General features: G+C 38.9%; 1 protein-coding gene across 1 annotated transcript in view; it reads left to right on the top strand.

The window, feature by feature from the left end:
- LOC308691067 (serrate RNA effector molecule homolog) overlaps positions 1–16,803 on the top strand; it is a 33,545-nt gene that overhangs the window by 8,056 nt on the left and 8,686 nt on the right. The window contains exons 5-14 of the mRNA XM_081365936.1: positions 809–955; positions 3,493–3,681; positions 5,472–5,641; positions 11,773–11,951; positions 12,029–12,139; positions 13,029–13,209; positions 14,845–15,005; positions 15,101–15,162; positions 16,123–16,201; positions 16,287–16,478. Coding sequence (XP_081222062.1) covers positions 809–955; positions 3,493–3,681; positions 5,472–5,641; positions 11,773–11,951; positions 12,029–12,139; positions 13,029–13,209; positions 14,845–15,005; positions 15,101–15,162; positions 16,123–16,201; positions 16,287–16,478 — 1,471 coding nt within the window. The remainder of the gene's footprint in view (positions 1–808; positions 956–3,492; positions 3,682–5,471; positions 5,642–11,772; positions 11,952–12,028; positions 12,140–13,028; positions 13,210–14,844; positions 15,006–15,100; positions 15,163–16,122; positions 16,202–16,286; positions 16,479–16,803) is intronic.

Here is a 16,803-nt window from a genome sequence, read left to right as displayed (position 1 = left end):
CATTTTAACAGATGGACAGTAAGTTAAGTTAGCAACGACGCTACCAGTGGTGCTATCAATATTAATACTAATTTATGGCTTAAGTCTTGGATATAATCCGTCTTTTCAGTGGTACGGGTGTAGAGTAGACGCACGATAGGCGAAAAAATGTTTGTTTGTAACTTAAATGAGTGCGGAGAAGACGCGTTCAGCCGTGATCCACGGACGTAACCTATAAGAGTATCCAGCGTTGGATCACAAGGCTTGAGACGCGTCTGCTCAACAATCCGCGTTATAACTATGAGGTGAGGAAAAGTAGAAAATGTTGGTTGTAAGTGAGTTTAAAGAGAAATCAAGAATTATAAATCAATCGATGGAGCTCCAAAGACAACAACGCGCTCAGACGCGACTTAAGAAATAACTGTCGCTATAAGTTTCTCAGAATACAATAGTGGTCAAATTCTGAAACTTGAGTCTTATATCTTTGTAATGATGTATAGTTTGTCAAGGTATAACATTAAATCTGATAGTAACTTTGAACTATTTATAAAAAAAAACGCTTCAGTGCGCCCGCGCACTGGCAACGGTTAACAGGTTAACCAAAAAAAAAAACCCTGTTGACTTCAGGATGGTGGAACTGGAAGTGCTATAATGCAGGTTTTGGCCTACAAATATGTGTCATCCCTGCAGCACTAAGCAAAGTAGTTAAAGTGACGTCAATGCATTCCCTCTATTGTAGACTGATTATTTGCTTTGGGAAAACAAATGGAGCACCTTAGACCATAACCTCACTCTGCATCTCTTCCTCCCTCTCATTTGTTTTTCTCAGGGATGACCATGGAGGCGACCCGTACCATGGTGGCTATGATCTTGGTTATGGAGGCGGTGGAGGACCCAGTTATGCCCCCCCGCAGCCCTGGGGTCACCCTGACATGCACCTCATGCAGCCTCACCATGGGATCCCCATTCAGGCCAGGTGAGAGAAGGAAATGAGCAGCTGTAAATCCATCACTTCTAGGGCTGCCCTCGACTAAAAAAATGTTTGGTCGACTAGTCGTTTATTTAAGTCATTGGTCGACTAATCACGCGTTTATATTAAAGGCACACTATGCAGTTTCCGTTTTTCTCAAACAGCGACTCTGTGGAGTACTTGTATTTAACGTTACTGACGTAAATACCACTCACACAGAGCCGTCTCTGCACTCTTCCGTCCGCGCTTTCTTTTCTCCGTCAACTCTGCCATGATTCACGTCTGAAATGCGTGCTAGTGTCTTCCATAAAGGCTGCTTCATATGTTGTTGATGTATGTAACGTAAAGCAAGTCATGATTCTTGCGAGATTTGTCGGGGCGCCACCTTTCAAACCTGCATTGCTGGTTTTGCCAGCGACGTCCCCCCCCCTGCTTTGCTATCGGGATGATTCGCCCTACTACGAGTTCGTTTACCATCGAAATGATTTCGAAGCTGTTATACTATGGTACAAATCTTGCATAGTGTGCTTTTAATAAGCCATAAATCATAAGTAATGCGCCTTTAATTATATATAAAATAGAAAGCCTAATCAGCGCTCAAACGCACACATAAAGCTTGCCACAGCGCACCGGCAAATGTAAGGATTATGAATGAGTTGTGAAAAAAACAAAACTGTCTAAACATTTACATTTATTGGTAATGTTTTCTGTATTTTCGGCTGCAGAGATTGTTAACGATGCTGACTCGTCATCTCCGCAGTAGTGGACGCGTCTATATGCACGTTTCATAGCCTACGGATTACATAATTACCAATCGAATCAATTTAATGAGTTTATTGAAATGTAGACATTTCAACTTTTCTATAGAGATATTTCTCGTGTCTTGCCTGTGAGGCAAGTATACGCTGAGCTTCGGTTCATTAATGTGATGTGCTCAAGTTCACTGAGACCGAATAGACAGAAAGCACCATTATTTTTCAAAAGCACAACATTTTGTTGTTATTATGAGTTTAAAGGAGTCATGACCTAGTATTACCTTGGATACCTACTGCTGTATTATAGTCTTTCAGGCCCTTCTAAAATAGAAAAGTGGAAAAAAAATAAACACAGAGCTCCTCAGACCCTTATTTCTGAAGGCATTATTGTCTCGCGAGATCTGATGCGATATTTTGGCTGTCGTGGACAGTCATTTTAATAATGCAAATGTGGGGCGCGTTGATTGGTGGCAGGAAGGAGTGGGTTGACACCGCAGGTGACGCTTTAGCATATCATTACAAAATGACATCATGGCGCAAATTATGAATGAACCCGACCCGACCCGAAGTATGAGGCGCCGTTTAGGGCTTAAATCAAACTTCATTCACGCACACATATATGAAACACGCTTGCATACATACTAAGTAGTCACACATACATGTATATGAACTCTCCACGCACATACTCATATGAGACGCGAGCACACACACACAAACTCGCGCACATAGCTGCTACTCATATGAGACGCGAGCACACACACACACACACACAAACTAGACGGCGCCTCATATATAAGCGTTAGGCAATCAATATACAATAACCGAATTCATGATGATCTCAGTCATTTGTTGTTTGCAAAGTAACGTTAGCAGCCATTCCCCATGTTTACCTCGAAGCTAATACTCCCGCTAGCATACAATAGCCGCATTAGCAGTTAGCTGCTGTTTGTTACACAGAGTAGAGCAATAAAAACACATTCTTACTGTTTCAATTGCAGGCAAGTGTCTGATTGTTGAAAATGGCCCCTTTTTCCCGAGCTTCGATGCCAACTTCGCCTGATATTGCCTCAAATTTGTGAAGGATTCCGGCGTAAAATGTTTAGTTAGCACAGACACATAACGTTAAGCCAGTGGGAAGGGTTGTAGGAACCGCGTCATTAAAAATGAATTTAATCCACTGGTCCCTGACAGCTTGGTCCGTTCTTGGGAGAGAAAACACATTTACATGTTGATTCTGGCAGTCAACAACAGAGCAACTCAGTGTGCACTACGTTTCTGCTTCTTTCTCGACTGAATATGAGGGGAGGAGGGGCGCCAGGGCGCACTTCCTGTGGCAGGTCTGCGGTGTCCATATATGGTATATCCTGCCCCGTCATGACATCAAGTCGGGGCTGAAATCAAAATCTCGTATTTGAGTGCGCGTGCACGCGCGCTGGTTTATGAACCCTGGGGTAAACGAACGCTTCACTTTTAAATATCGGCTTCCCGGCCAGTGTATAATCATTAGGCAATCATAACATACATTGATTCTCGTGGAAAAGTGAAAATTGCAGGTCATGACTCCTTTAAGAAAATTAAAGTAGACCTTTCCTTTCGTTAACAATCTGTCCGTTACAGCCTAATTTCGCCACTTCTTGTGGAGTATATATATTTTTTTTTCTGCGACTAACCGACTAATAAAATCTTAGTCGGCTAACGGTTACTCTACTATTAGGGGGCAGCTCTAATCATTTCCTTGTATTTAACCTGTGTGTGAAACATTTCTTCTTCTCTCTGGTCTTCCTCCAGGCTGGGAAACATCCACGATATGGATCTTGGTCCTCCCCCTCCTGTGATGAAGACGTTTAAGGAGTTCCTGCTGTCTCTGGATGACTCTGTGGATGAGACGGAGTCGGTCAAACGCTACAATGAGTACAAGATCGATTTTAGGCGTCAGCAGATGCAGGACTTCTTCCTGGCCCATAAAGATGAAGAGTGGTACGACAACAGTTGCTGTTTTTGCCCTAGTGTTTTGTTTAGGTGATGTTTTTGCATTAATCTAGTGATCGCAAGAGAGTGGCGAAACAAGTCCTGCATCTCAACAAAGAAGAGGCTGATTTCTGCATCTCTGAACATTTGACTATCTCTATCAGTTTATAACTACACCTCCGGTTAGAATAGTTTAATTATGTTAAAAGGATTTTGTCTAGACAGTTTTGTCTTTTTGTACTTACAAGTACGACTTTGTAGTCAGTGATGCACCAAATTGATTTTTTTTTTTTTACTGAAATTTAGTTTTTTGTTGCTGAAAACTGAAATCGATTTTTTTTTTTTTTCAACGTACCTTCTGATGTTCATGTTTATTTTTGTGCTATAACTATTAGTAAAGATTTTAGAGATTATCAGTTCACCTGCGCTACACACTGGCGCTTGAACTGATGCAGCTACAGCTACTGAGCGCTAATCAAACAAATTAATTTTTGACCAATTATTTTTGGTTGCTGAAATTTTGGTGCATCATATAGTTATATTTTAATGCATAGTTCATTTATTACCACAGTCAGTTGTGTTTTGAGACTTTTTTTTTTTTTTACATTTTTCATCATTTACTTGCCATAAGATCGAATGATAATTAGTCTATTTTGACATCAGTTTGTCTCTACAGCAACTCAATTGGTCTCGTCATTGACTTGATGCAGATGTTTTAAACATTCATTTCTTTTCAGGTTTTTGCATATTGTTTTTTTTTTGGTTTACAAATTAACAAAAACCCTTCTTCCCTCCATCACCACAAGGTATTGGAAGATGAGAAAAGCGCTTGGACCCGTCGCAGGAGTCGCTGTTAGTCAGTCAGGGTTTGCACTGCGCACAATGCAGCTGCCATTAGAATCAAAGTACCAGGGCTCTTAGTTAGACAGTCGAACACTCACAATCCAAACCTGCCGCCGCGGTCACGGAAAGATTTTTTTTATTTTCTGTAGTGTGTGATGCCTTTCTTCCCCTTTCTTTTTCATTTTTGATATTTGGATCAATCAAAACCCCCCCCAAATGTACACACTCCTCTGAGAAGACCGCTCTCAGTGTAAATGTGTTGTAATGCGGGGAGTACATCAGGTAAATTTAGTGCACACAATGGAAAATGTTTCACCCAACTGTTTGACTCTCATTTCTTGATAATGCATCAGTTGTTATTGTTTTTCATTTTTCTTCTTTGGTGGTGAGTGTTACTGTATTACACACACTTAAACACACAAGCTCTTTTCATAGTATGTAGTAAGACTGACAAGTGCACTTAACTTTAGCCAACAAATTGGTGTCATATGCTCTATTCAAAAACCTAGTGTGCTGTCAGCTGTTCAGCTACCTTCAAAGACAGCATCTTAACTAGAACAAAACGTCAGAAATGGACTGATTTGGAATGCTCTACATGTACAGTTTGGCAATAACATGTTGCTAAATATCTATATTCATAATTTCTTGTCTTATTTTGGAAGGAGACATGCAATGCTGTCTTTGAATCTAGCCAAAAGAGCAAATCTTAGAAGGCAACAGCTCAGTAGTTTTGGAATAGAGCTACAATTTCATATGACAAAGTTGGACAGCTATGTGGGATAATAGATATTGTTTAGTTTAAGAATTGGTGGCTTACATTTAAACATTTTTAGATATATTTACAAGGCAGGTTAGGACAAGGTTAAAGCTTGCATGACTGGGAAATAGTTGCTAACGTGTTGTTTTCTTCCCCAAACACCCCATTTGTCCCTCTTTCTCCTCTGTCTGCCTGTCAGGTTCCGTTCAAAGTACCACCCGGATGAGGCTGGGAGGCGCAAAGCAGAATCCCACAGTGCTCTCCAGAACCGGCTGAACGTCTACATGTATCTCATGGACAATAGCTGGTTTGAATCCGTCACTTTGGACATAGAGCGTGCTCCACAAATCACCAAGATTTTAGATGCAGGTTTGGAGAAGTGCTTTTAATTTGCATGCTCATTTTAATTGTCTAAAATTTACTCGCCCTCATGTCATTCCAAACTGTCCATTTGTTGATGCACCAAAATTCAATTAATTTGACTATTTTGAATGGAACAGTGACATTTGATTAGTGTGTCTTCAATGGCACGGAGAACTCTAGAATTCAACTCTAGATGACCATTTTTCTAAATGTGCACAAGCCTATATTACATATTTATTATTTAATGCGTGTTTGAATAAATCTGTTGTGAAAACAAGTTTTTATTGCATACACCCTTAAAATGTTTATTTAAACAAGGAATAACTGCTTTATTAAAATGTAAATGTTTATATACAACTGTTATTATTTGTTGATTATTTGTCAATTGATAACATTTTCTCATTTTTTTCTTCATTTTTGCTAAACGAAAACTTGAATTTTGGTGCATCACTTATGTCCACTGGTGTGATTTATGTGAGATACTATGACTGTTGTGTACCAGCGTGCCACTAAGGACAGATGTCCACAAGTAAAAACATGAATGCACTGAGTTTCTTTATAGTAGAAACTGAAGTTGTAATTTTAATTGAAAGAGACACTGACATTGTTTAAAAGCAAACAGCTTTACAGTTTTAAACATGAAAAAACAATCTATTGTATAAAATGCTCTATAAATAAATTGCGTAACTTTACCGGCATGCCGAATTGAAGAGCTTGTGCAAACATTCAAATCGCTAGGGTCAGTACATATTACAGAACATCAGATTTCATTTATGTGAAGATGGTAAGGAGAGATGACTGAGATGTCGGAGGATTTTGTGCGCAACAGATCCTGAGCGCCATTGACAAATTTTTTGTAAAATGTGTGGTCAGTAACGGCTCACAGAGTACGCGTACGAGTACACACACAGAGTACGCGTACGAGTACACACACACAGAGTACGCGTAATCGCGAATTTGAAAGTGAAAAGTGAGCACGCATTCAAAAGCGATCTCTTTCATCATTTCCTTTCCAAACATCATATTCAGCTTCGCCACATCCCTAATATCAGGGTCTTTACTGTATACAGTCAAACCAAAATTTATTCAGACACCAACATTTAAGATGTCGCTATAGTAAGAAAATGGTAATAAAATATGACAAGAACTCCGTTGATATTTCACTGGTTTTGTCCACCTTCTGTTAGACTGTCTTACAAATGAATTATGTTGAATATAACTACACAATTAGATAATGCCAATTTAGCTCAACCAGTTACCAAGCAATGCTTAATTTTGTTCAGTCTGTGGTGTAAAAATGTCACATTAACAATTAAAGAAAAAACACTTAAAGGTGCTGTATGTAACTTTTCACTTTACTAAAGCATAAAAATAACATATGTTTGCACATATTGAGGAAACATGCAAAGTTCACATACTCGTTTCTCTGAAAAACACTTCTACAGCCAGTTATTTTACTTAGAAATGTGCGTTTCCAGGCTGGAATATTTGTTTTTGTTTTGGTCTGTTAATGCACGTTGCCAATTTTTCATTGATTTCATTGAAACAATGATCTCCAATATTTTGAATTCGACATTATTAGGGCCCAAGCCCTGAAAGGGCGAAGGCCCTATTGTTTCCGGTAGGATTATTATTATTATTATTATTATTATTATTATTATTATTATTATTATTTTGTCAACCTTTCGGGCACTTTTGGGGCCCTTAACATGCTCGAAAACTCTTGAAATTTTGCACACACGTCAGAACCCGCGGCCATCAGGGCCGGACTGAAGCTGGTACCCGGGCGGGGCAGGGGGGCTCGACAGCGCCCCCTGGAACGGGATCCAAACACGTGTCCATAAATCAAACACGCTTGCATGTAATAATATGAAACTCGGTACACATATAGATCTCATCGGGCCGAACAACTTTCGTGCTCTAAGTTTTACGCCAGCCAAACAGGAAGTTGGCTATTTAGCGTTGTTTGGAAACGCATGCTGTGGAATTTAATGTACTCCTCCTAGGGAATTCATCGATTCGCCTCCAAACTTGGTGTGCATGAAGTCAAGACATTGAGGATGCTAAATTGCGGACGGATTTTTGATATCTCGAACGGTTTGGCCGTGGCGAGGAAACAAATTTATGGCGAAAAAATGAAACAGGAAGTGTGTTATAACTTCTGCATACATTAACTGATCTTGATGAAACTTCAGCAGTGTGTTCGTTGTAAGAGGCCGATCACATGGATGTGACTATTGTGAGTCAAAGTTATAGCGCCACCAACAGGCAGCAGGAAGTACATCACTTTCAAAATGCTTTGAAATCAGTGTCTTATTTTTACCCGATTTGCTTCAAACTTTATGTGTACAATGTAGACACACGGCAGATGTAAACCTGTGAAAGGATTATTGATATCTTAGATACTGTTGCCGTGGCAACGCATCAAACTTTAATATTATTTTTTGATGCTTTTGAGACTCTTAACATACTTGAAATTGCATGAAACTCAACAGACACATCACATTTATTAGCCCGTAGACATGTGCAAAGTTTCAGAAACGGGCGTGGTGGAATGGCTCAGTAGCGCCACCTTTAGTCAAAAATGGGGGCTTAGTTTTTCCTAGAATCACAAAACTTGGTATGTGTATTGTTCTCATCAAGACGGACAACTTTCTAATTTACATGAACCATCTCCGACCAACAGGAAGAGAGAGATTTTGGTTTGAAAGTGGATTTTCTGAAGAATTTTCTCTCCCTCTCTCTGTGTCTGTGTGTGTGTGAGGGGAGGGGGGGATTTGACTATTGCTTTTATATTGCTAATCAAGGTTTCAGGGGCTTTTGGGGTCCTTAACGTGCTCAAAAACTCTTGAAACTTTGCACACAGGTCAGAACCCACGGCCATCAGGGCCGGGCTGAAGCTGGTACCCGGGCGTGGCTGGGGGGCTCAACAGCGCCCCCTTGAACGGGGTTCTAAAACTTGATCCATATATCAAACACGCTCGCATGAATTAATATGAAACTCGGTACACATATAGATCTCATCGGGCCGAACAACTTTACCCGGTCAAGTTTTACGCCAGCCCAACAGGAAGTCGGCTATTATGGGTTGTTTGGAAAACGCTTGCTGTGGAATGTGAAATACTCCTCCGAGAAAATTCACCATGTCCCCTTCAAACTCGGTGTGCATGTAGTCAAGACTTTGAGGATGCTAAATTGCGGACGGATTTTTGATATCTCGAACGGTTTGGCTGGGGCGAGGAATCGAATTTATGGCGAGAAAAGAGAAACACGGAAGTGGAATAACTTCTGCATACATTAACTGATCTTGATGAAACTTCAGCAGTGTGTTCGTGGTAAGAGGCCGATCAGATGGATGTAGCTATTGTGAGTCAAAGTTATAGCGCCACCAACTGGCAGCAGGAAGTGTGTCACTTTCAACATGCTTTTGACAAAAGTGGGGGGGTTAGTTTTAACTACAGTAAAGAAAAAACAGTTTGTATATTGTTCTCATCAAGCCGGACAACTTTCTAATTTACATTCAATAGCTCTGGCCATCAGGAAGTCAGATATTTTGGTCTGAATGTGAATTTTTTGGCAAAATCAGCCTCTGAATTTTTAGCCACTCCTCTTAAACTATTTATTTTATTCGTACCAAACTTTTTCAACATGATGAAACTACATTAAATATGCTAAATTGTGATGGATAATAAATATCTCAAACGGTTTTGCTATGGCGAGGGATTAAAGTAATGTCCAAAAAGGAAACACTAAAAATCTTCTAAAAATGTAATTATATACCATTTATTTCTATATAAAAGAATACAAATATCACAACTAAACCCATTTTATTCTGTTTTTGCAATTCAAGAAGAATGAAAAAGTTAAAACAGGCTATTTATTGCTATTTGGTTCAACAAAAAAGCAAACATAGGGCTATACTGCCCTCTTGTGTCCAAAAGGACATCAAAATAGTATATAAAACTTTTTACCAGGTAGGCCAATATTGTATTTAAATATACATTTATTAGGTATGTGTCTGAGGATATTTTCCCACCGGTTAATCGACGTGTGACACGAGTGGGTGCTTTTAAATCGCTAATATAATAGTGAAAGAAAAATAATGATAATGTTGCACACACAAATCACACACATGTGGGAAAGAATGATGCTTTTAAACAACACTAAACCGCCATTAGGTGTCGCCAGGCATCCATCTTAATAAGCGAGTCATTGATTCATTCGTTCAAACGATTCGTTCGAATGAGTCGATCATGATTAAGACAGATGTTTATGGATTGATCATTCAATCTTTGAGTCAACCGATTCGTTAAAAATGCTGAATCGTTCAGTTATGAGAAAACACGTGATGCGTGATGGTTCTGCCGTGATCTTTGTTTAACTATTTTCGCTGCTGAAACAGAACAAAAACAGTCAACATTGCATCTAAAATGTAAGTGACTTAATTGTAACTGTTTATTAATCTGTTGTATGAAATCTAGGGGTGGGAGAAAAAAATTATTCTTAGATGCATCGCGATGCGGACGTGGACGATTCTGAATCGATTCACAAATGTCAAAAAATCGATTCTCTAAAAAAATATTTTTCTAATAACGTAATATTGACGGAAGGCAAAAGGCGGAACTCTAAGCGGACGTGCTGCACGCAGTCTGTGGCGCGCACATAACAGAGAAGTTTCTTCTGCTCACCAAGGCTGCATTTATTTGATTAAAATACAAACAAAAACAGTAATATTGTAAAATATTATTCCAATTTAAAACAGTTTAAAATATATTAAAATAGAAAGCAGCTGTTATTTATTCCTGTGATCAAAGCTGAGTTTTCAGCATCATTACTCCAGTCGTCACTGTCACATGATCCTTCAGAAATTATTCTAATATGATGATTGATACTCAAGAAACATTCATTATTATTTTAAATGTCGAAAACAGTTGTGTACAGTCTTTGATGAATAGAAAGTTCAAAAGAACAGCATTTATCTGAAATCTAAAGCTTTTGTAACGTTAAACACTACCGCTCAAAAGTTTTGGGTTAGTAATAATTAATTTTATTTTTGGGGGAAATAAATAAAATAAATCAGTACTTTTATTTATGAAGGATGAGTTAAACTGATCAACAGTTACAGTAAAGACATTTATAATGTTAAAAATATATATATTTGAAATATATGCTGTTCTTTTGAACTTTACATTCATCAAAGCATTTTGAAAAAAAAATCTGTACACAACTGTTTTCAACATTGAAAATAATAATGAATATTTATTGAGCATCAATCATCATATTAGTATGATTTCTGAAGGATCATGTGACACTGAAGACTGGAGTAATGATGCTGAAAACTCAACTTTGATCACAGAAATGAATTACTATGTAAAATATTTAAAAATTGAAAACAGCTGTTTTAAATTGGAATAATATTTCACAATATTACTGTTTTTGTTTGTATTTTTAATCAATAAATGCAGCCTTGGTGAGCAGAAGACACTTCTCCTAAAAACATAAAAAATCTTACTGACCCCAAACTTTTGAACAATAATATATATGTGTGTGTGTGTGTGTGTGTGTGTGTGTGTGTGTGTGTGTGTGTGTGTGTGTGTGTGTGTGTGTGTGTGTGTGTGTGTGTGTGTGTGTGTGTGTGTGTGTGTGTGTGTGTGTGTGTGTGTGTGTGTGTGTGTGTGTGTGTGTGTGTGTGTGTGTGTGTGTGTGTGTGTGTGTGTGTGTGTGTGTGTGTGTGTGTGTGTGTGTGTGTGTGTGTGTGTGTGTGTGTGTGTATGTATGTATGAATATAGCTGCGAGCAGCGATTACGGGCCCAAGCCGGCGGTACCGCCACCCCGGTGCCTTTTGGTAACTAAAGGCACCGGGGTTGCGGTACCACCGGCTTGGGCCCGTAATCGCTGCTCGCAGCTATATTTATTATTATTATTATTATTATACATTTTACTGGTGGCCCACTGTATGAAGAATGTTTGGGTATATAATATGTCAGTTTACTTTATTTTGCTATCCTCACTTACATAAATGAACTATAGTGTCCTGCACCCTCTAGTAAAAAAAAAAATCTAAAATTATATCTGGTGTCTGAATCATTTTTGGTTTGACTGTTTCCTCAAAGCAAGTGTTTGTTTGTTTTCGTTAGCCGTGATAAAGATGGAAGGAGGAGGGGAAAATGACCTGCGTATCCTCGAACAGCCCAACGAGGAAGAAGAGGAGCGGGAGAGACTCTCCTCTGGTGGACCTGGTTCTGAACCTCCCAAACGGGACGAGTCCAGGCCTGTGGATGCTGAGCGCAAACCCTCAATTGAAAAAGACAAGATGGTGAGTGAATGTTGCATAATGGAGCAAAGGATCATGCACTATTGGGAGGAATGATGTTTAATGTTGTATGTCAATAGGGAGAGGGTGATGAGGAGACTGAGAAAGATGCGGCCGCTTCTGCAGGAGGGAGTGAAGGAGAGAAGACCGAGAAAGAAGCGCCTGCCGAACCAATCCCAGAACCCAAGAAGGTTAGTTAGCCAGGTTCTGCTGCTTTGGGTAGTTGATGTGCCATTTATTGGGCCAGACTGTTTTGTAAATATGTGTTATCTTTATTAGATCTCAGCATGTCTACTTACATTCAATGCAATCCAGTGTATTAGCATTCTAGTGTTTCCCATTAATTACCTGCACTGTGGCGGCCCGACAATAGTCTAATCTCTCCTGCCAGAGTTTCATAACGAACCGAAAATATAAAAGATCTTTCATTGTGTTTTGAGCCATCTATCAATCAAGGTCATGTTTGCAGCACAAGAGAACTGCTAATGATTATTAATGATAAATGAACCGCTTAATGACATAGCCGATGTAATAAAGCATTTGTATACACGTTTGTCATAGAAATGTAAAGGTCTCCCAGCAGTTTTCTGCCAAAATAAAAGCTCACGGCTTTTACTTCTTGCAAGTAAAGGAATTAAGACATGCGTATTGTAATTTTACCACTGTAGTGTAAATAAAATAATGCAGACTTCCCCTCCACATTAGACCTTCCTCTTTCGTTTCCATGTTTAAATCCTCTTTGAAGACCTATTTGTATTCTTTGTTTTAACCGAGGGTGTAAATTCTTCATTTGTCCTTTTTAAATTCTGAATTTAATTCTGATTTATATTGCTTGTACAGCATTTTAGTTTCAATGTCTGTTGGTTTAAAATGTGCTTCACAAATCAATGAACTAAATAACTTTTTTTTTTTTTTTTTTTTTTTTTTTTATTATACATACTATCACAACTAAGAGGTTTGAGTCCCACTACAAGTCAAAGCAAAGACTCTTAATTTTGACTCAGTGCACCAGAAGGATGTATTTAACTTTTAAAAATGTAAACTCGTATGGAAAACACTGCATTCTCTTTCTCTCGCTAGCTGAGTAAGAAGAGGAAGAGGAAGCACAGTGGAGACAGTGAAGATGAAGCCAGTGCTTCTGAGAGCGAATCTGATTCTGACTCCGACTCGAACTCTCACTGCTCTGAGAAACCCTCGGAGAAAGAGAGAGAACCGGACGAGGGAGAGGATAAGGAGGAAGAGGAAGAAGAGGAGGGGGAAGGTCAGTGTCGAGGCTTCTGGCAATGAATCAGCAGTGTTAAAAAGATAGTTCACCCAAAAATAAAAATAACCCCATGATTTACTCACCCTCAAGCCATCCTATGTGTACATGACTTTCTTCTTTCAGATGAACACAATCGGAGTTATATCTTGGCTCTTCCAAGCTTGATAATGGCAGTGAATGGCCGTTTCTCTTTTTAAGTGAAAGAGTAACCCTTGACCTCACGCACAACGTAATGACGAACGCGGAAGCGCAGAGGATAGAGCAAAACAAAACATCAGTCACAAAGTCTAAAACGAGAATTTTTAAAGTCGGAGGAGCTTGAGTTTGTTGACCAGCCCTCTTTGTTTGAAACGTGAGAGGCATCAAAGCTTACAACAATACTCCTACATCTACGTCATACATGCATCACGGGTTACTCGTGGTGTCAGTCGACTTGTGTACGGCCGTTTGCTGGAAACTAGTTATTTTAGTCGATAAAGTTTTAAATATGAATATTTTTCTTACACAAACTCATTGCTTTGCTTCAGAAGGCCTTTATTAACCCTCTGGGGACCAAAAACGCGCCGGCGCGTTTTGCTCGTTTTTTTTTTTAGCAATGAAAAATAAACACAAAATGCTCTGTTAATTTTGATCTTTAATTTTCGTGTTATACATCAATCGATCCTGTTCAGTTTCTATTTTTTTTCTGTATACTCACAATAAAAATAAAGTGTTTTGCTTTTTGACAAATAAAGAAACTTTAACATGATGCGATTTCTGCCTTCTCTCTGTCAGTAAACTCCCATTTGAAACGCGTTCGAAAATGATCAATAACTCCGCGAAAATTCAGTCAAACAGGCAAACAGACCCACAGGCATAAAGCTTGAGATCGCATCTGTTAAATGAAGTCATTTATATAAAAAACAAATATTATCAGCTTCTGTAATCTGTATAAAAAGAGAGCGACTCCAGTCGACCTCATTACGAGATGATTCACAGTAATGTGACCACTCCCCGGAGAGCGCGTGCTATTCAAACGCAAATTCTGAGAACTATTTCAGAGCTGTGAAACGCCCACATCAGCTGTAAACAAAGCGCGTCGCGACTCCTCGCGAGTGAGACATTATAGCCTACCTTATGGAGAAATGTTTCCTCAGAACAGTGCTGATATGAGGAGCAATATCTCCTGATATGAGGAGCAGATTCCGCTGAGGAGTGAGGTAGGCTGTTTTCTTTTCTCACGTGTGGAATAACGTTATGGAATAACGTTAGTGTAGGCCTATGCAAACCGCAAAAAGATGAATCGCATTTCTATAATATGACTCGCCTTTCTGTGAGATGAATGAAGGGGACATATTTGTAAAGACTGTTTAGCCTAAATATGAATCGCGCGTCTGTTTGTGAAAGAATAAACTGCTTTGCTACTGAGATGAGTAAAAATTGACTGGAATATGTTGAAATAAAATGTAAAAAGCTTGGAAGAGCCAGGACATTTTTTAATATAACTCCGATTGTGTTCGTCTGAAAGAAGAAAGTCATGTACACCTAGAATGGCTTGAGGATGAGTAAATCATGGGGTAAATGAAAAAGTTTGGGTGAACTATCCCTTCAAAGCATCATAGTTGTGACAAACATGTTTCTGGTCTTTTAAAGCCGCTGATGTAAAGGAGCGGACGGAGGAGCAGAAGGAAAGAGAGAAAGAAAAGAAGAAGCCGAAGGATGATCAGCCTCCACGACCTCGACCTCTCCACAGGACCTGCTCTCTCTTCATGAGGAGCATCGCTCCAACCATATCCAAAGCAGAGATCGTCGCTGTGAGTGTTCACACAAACACACTGCTGAGTTTCTCTGTTATTGTCCATGTCGTTGTTGAATGCTGATGACTAAAGACTGGTCTCTTTCTTGGCAGCTGTGTCGACGTTATCCAGGATTTATGCGCGTTTGTTTGTCAGAACCACAGCCAGAGCGCAGGTGAGTTGAATTCAATTTCAACACACTTTATTGAGGATATTTGACTGGGATTTGTTGCATTTTCTGTTAAGCTTCTTTGAAATATGTATTCAAAGTCCCCGTAGGTCCTTCATATCATAAATTCAGTTATCATCAAATTTAAGGTCATAAAATGTCTAAGTTATAACAAATTTCTTAATTATTGTAAGAGGTCTTAAATTTGGGGATGGAAAAACAGGAATTGTAATGAAACCTAATGTGATTTATTACACTTTAGAAGGCTATAATTTAATTTATTGAATGTGATCACTGCACATTTCAAAGCAAAAAATCCAATATTGGTCAACTTCTGATATCAAACATGAATTTACTGAATAAAACACACCGAGTATTTTAAACGTGCAGTTTCTCATTTTGCTCATAAGCAGTATAAAGCTGAATGTGTACCGCAGCCCGTTTAATTAATTAAAATAATCTAAAATACTTTATTGTCGAGATTGTATTGGTTTGTTTCTGTATGGACATGGTAATAATTTTATTTGTGCGGGTCTTAAATGTGTTTTTAAAATGCAGGTATTGTGAAAAGCGCCATAAAAATAAACGTGACTATTAAATTTAAATCTTAGTAACTTAATGCTATTTGTTTTTCTCCATTTAAGAGATGAATCATTTACCTCAAATAGTATTTATTCCCTAGTAGATTAAAAACTTTTTATATATATATTTTTCCATACTGAGGAAGGCTTGCGACCCAAAACGTCTGTTGTATTATTCCTCCATAAAAAATGTGAGATAAAGTGACTAAAAGGGTTTTGAATTGAGTGCGGCTATTTTTCCAAAACTGTTTACTAAATTAACATACATTTATGTGCCAATATATATGAATATAAAATGCTTCACTAAATCATTTTAATACAAGAAAGGAGATGTGGAAACTTAAAAAAAAAAAAGTAGTAAATTTCTAATCTCTGTGTGGCCCAGGTTTTTTAGGCGTTGCTGGGTGACCTTCGACAGAGGAGTGAACATCAAAGAAATCTGCTGGAACCTGCAGAACATCCGGGTGAGTTCTAGAGCCATCAGCCTGAGGAACCATCATGCATAGCAAGCGTCTCGCTCATTCTCTCCTCCTGTTCCTCTTTGACCAGCTGCGGGACTGTGAGTTGGCTCCCGGAGTCAATCGAGATTTGGCGCGTCGTGTGCGTAATGTGAACGGAATGACTCAGCACAAGCAGGTTCTCCGTAATGACATCAAGATGGCTGCTAAACTGATCCATGCACTGGATGACCGGGAGAGACTCTGGAGCCACAAACCCAGAGAAGAGACGGTCGCTCTAGAGGTAATCTCACTTGCACAACCCCTGATACAATTTTAAACACCTTGACTAGGGATGCACCAAAATTTCGGTCGAAACTGCAATTTTCGCTTTTGGCTGAAATTGTTTTGGAGGGCTGAATCAGTGATGTGTTTTGACTGTCAGTGTGTATTTCATGCACACAATGTGGATTAGGGCTGTCAAAATGGCTGAAAAGCTCAATTTGAACTTCTTTCTTAAATATGAGCAAATTCGAATTATGTTTGAAAGGCAATACTTAATGTTAAGAGGAAGAACTGTATTGTCTCCTATGCCCACTAGAAGGTGTAAGTGAGCACAATAACCAAAT

The sequence above is a fragment of the Scardinius erythrophthalmus genome (assembly GCF_964197995.2).
Source record: "Scardinius erythrophthalmus genome assembly, chromosome: 5".
Classification (NCBI taxonomy): domain Eukaryota; kingdom Metazoa; phylum Chordata; class Actinopteri; order Cypriniformes; family Leuciscidae; genus Scardinius; species Scardinius erythrophthalmus.
Note: the sequence above shows the minus strand (reverse complement) of the source record. Positions and strands in the feature narration are given on the sequence as shown.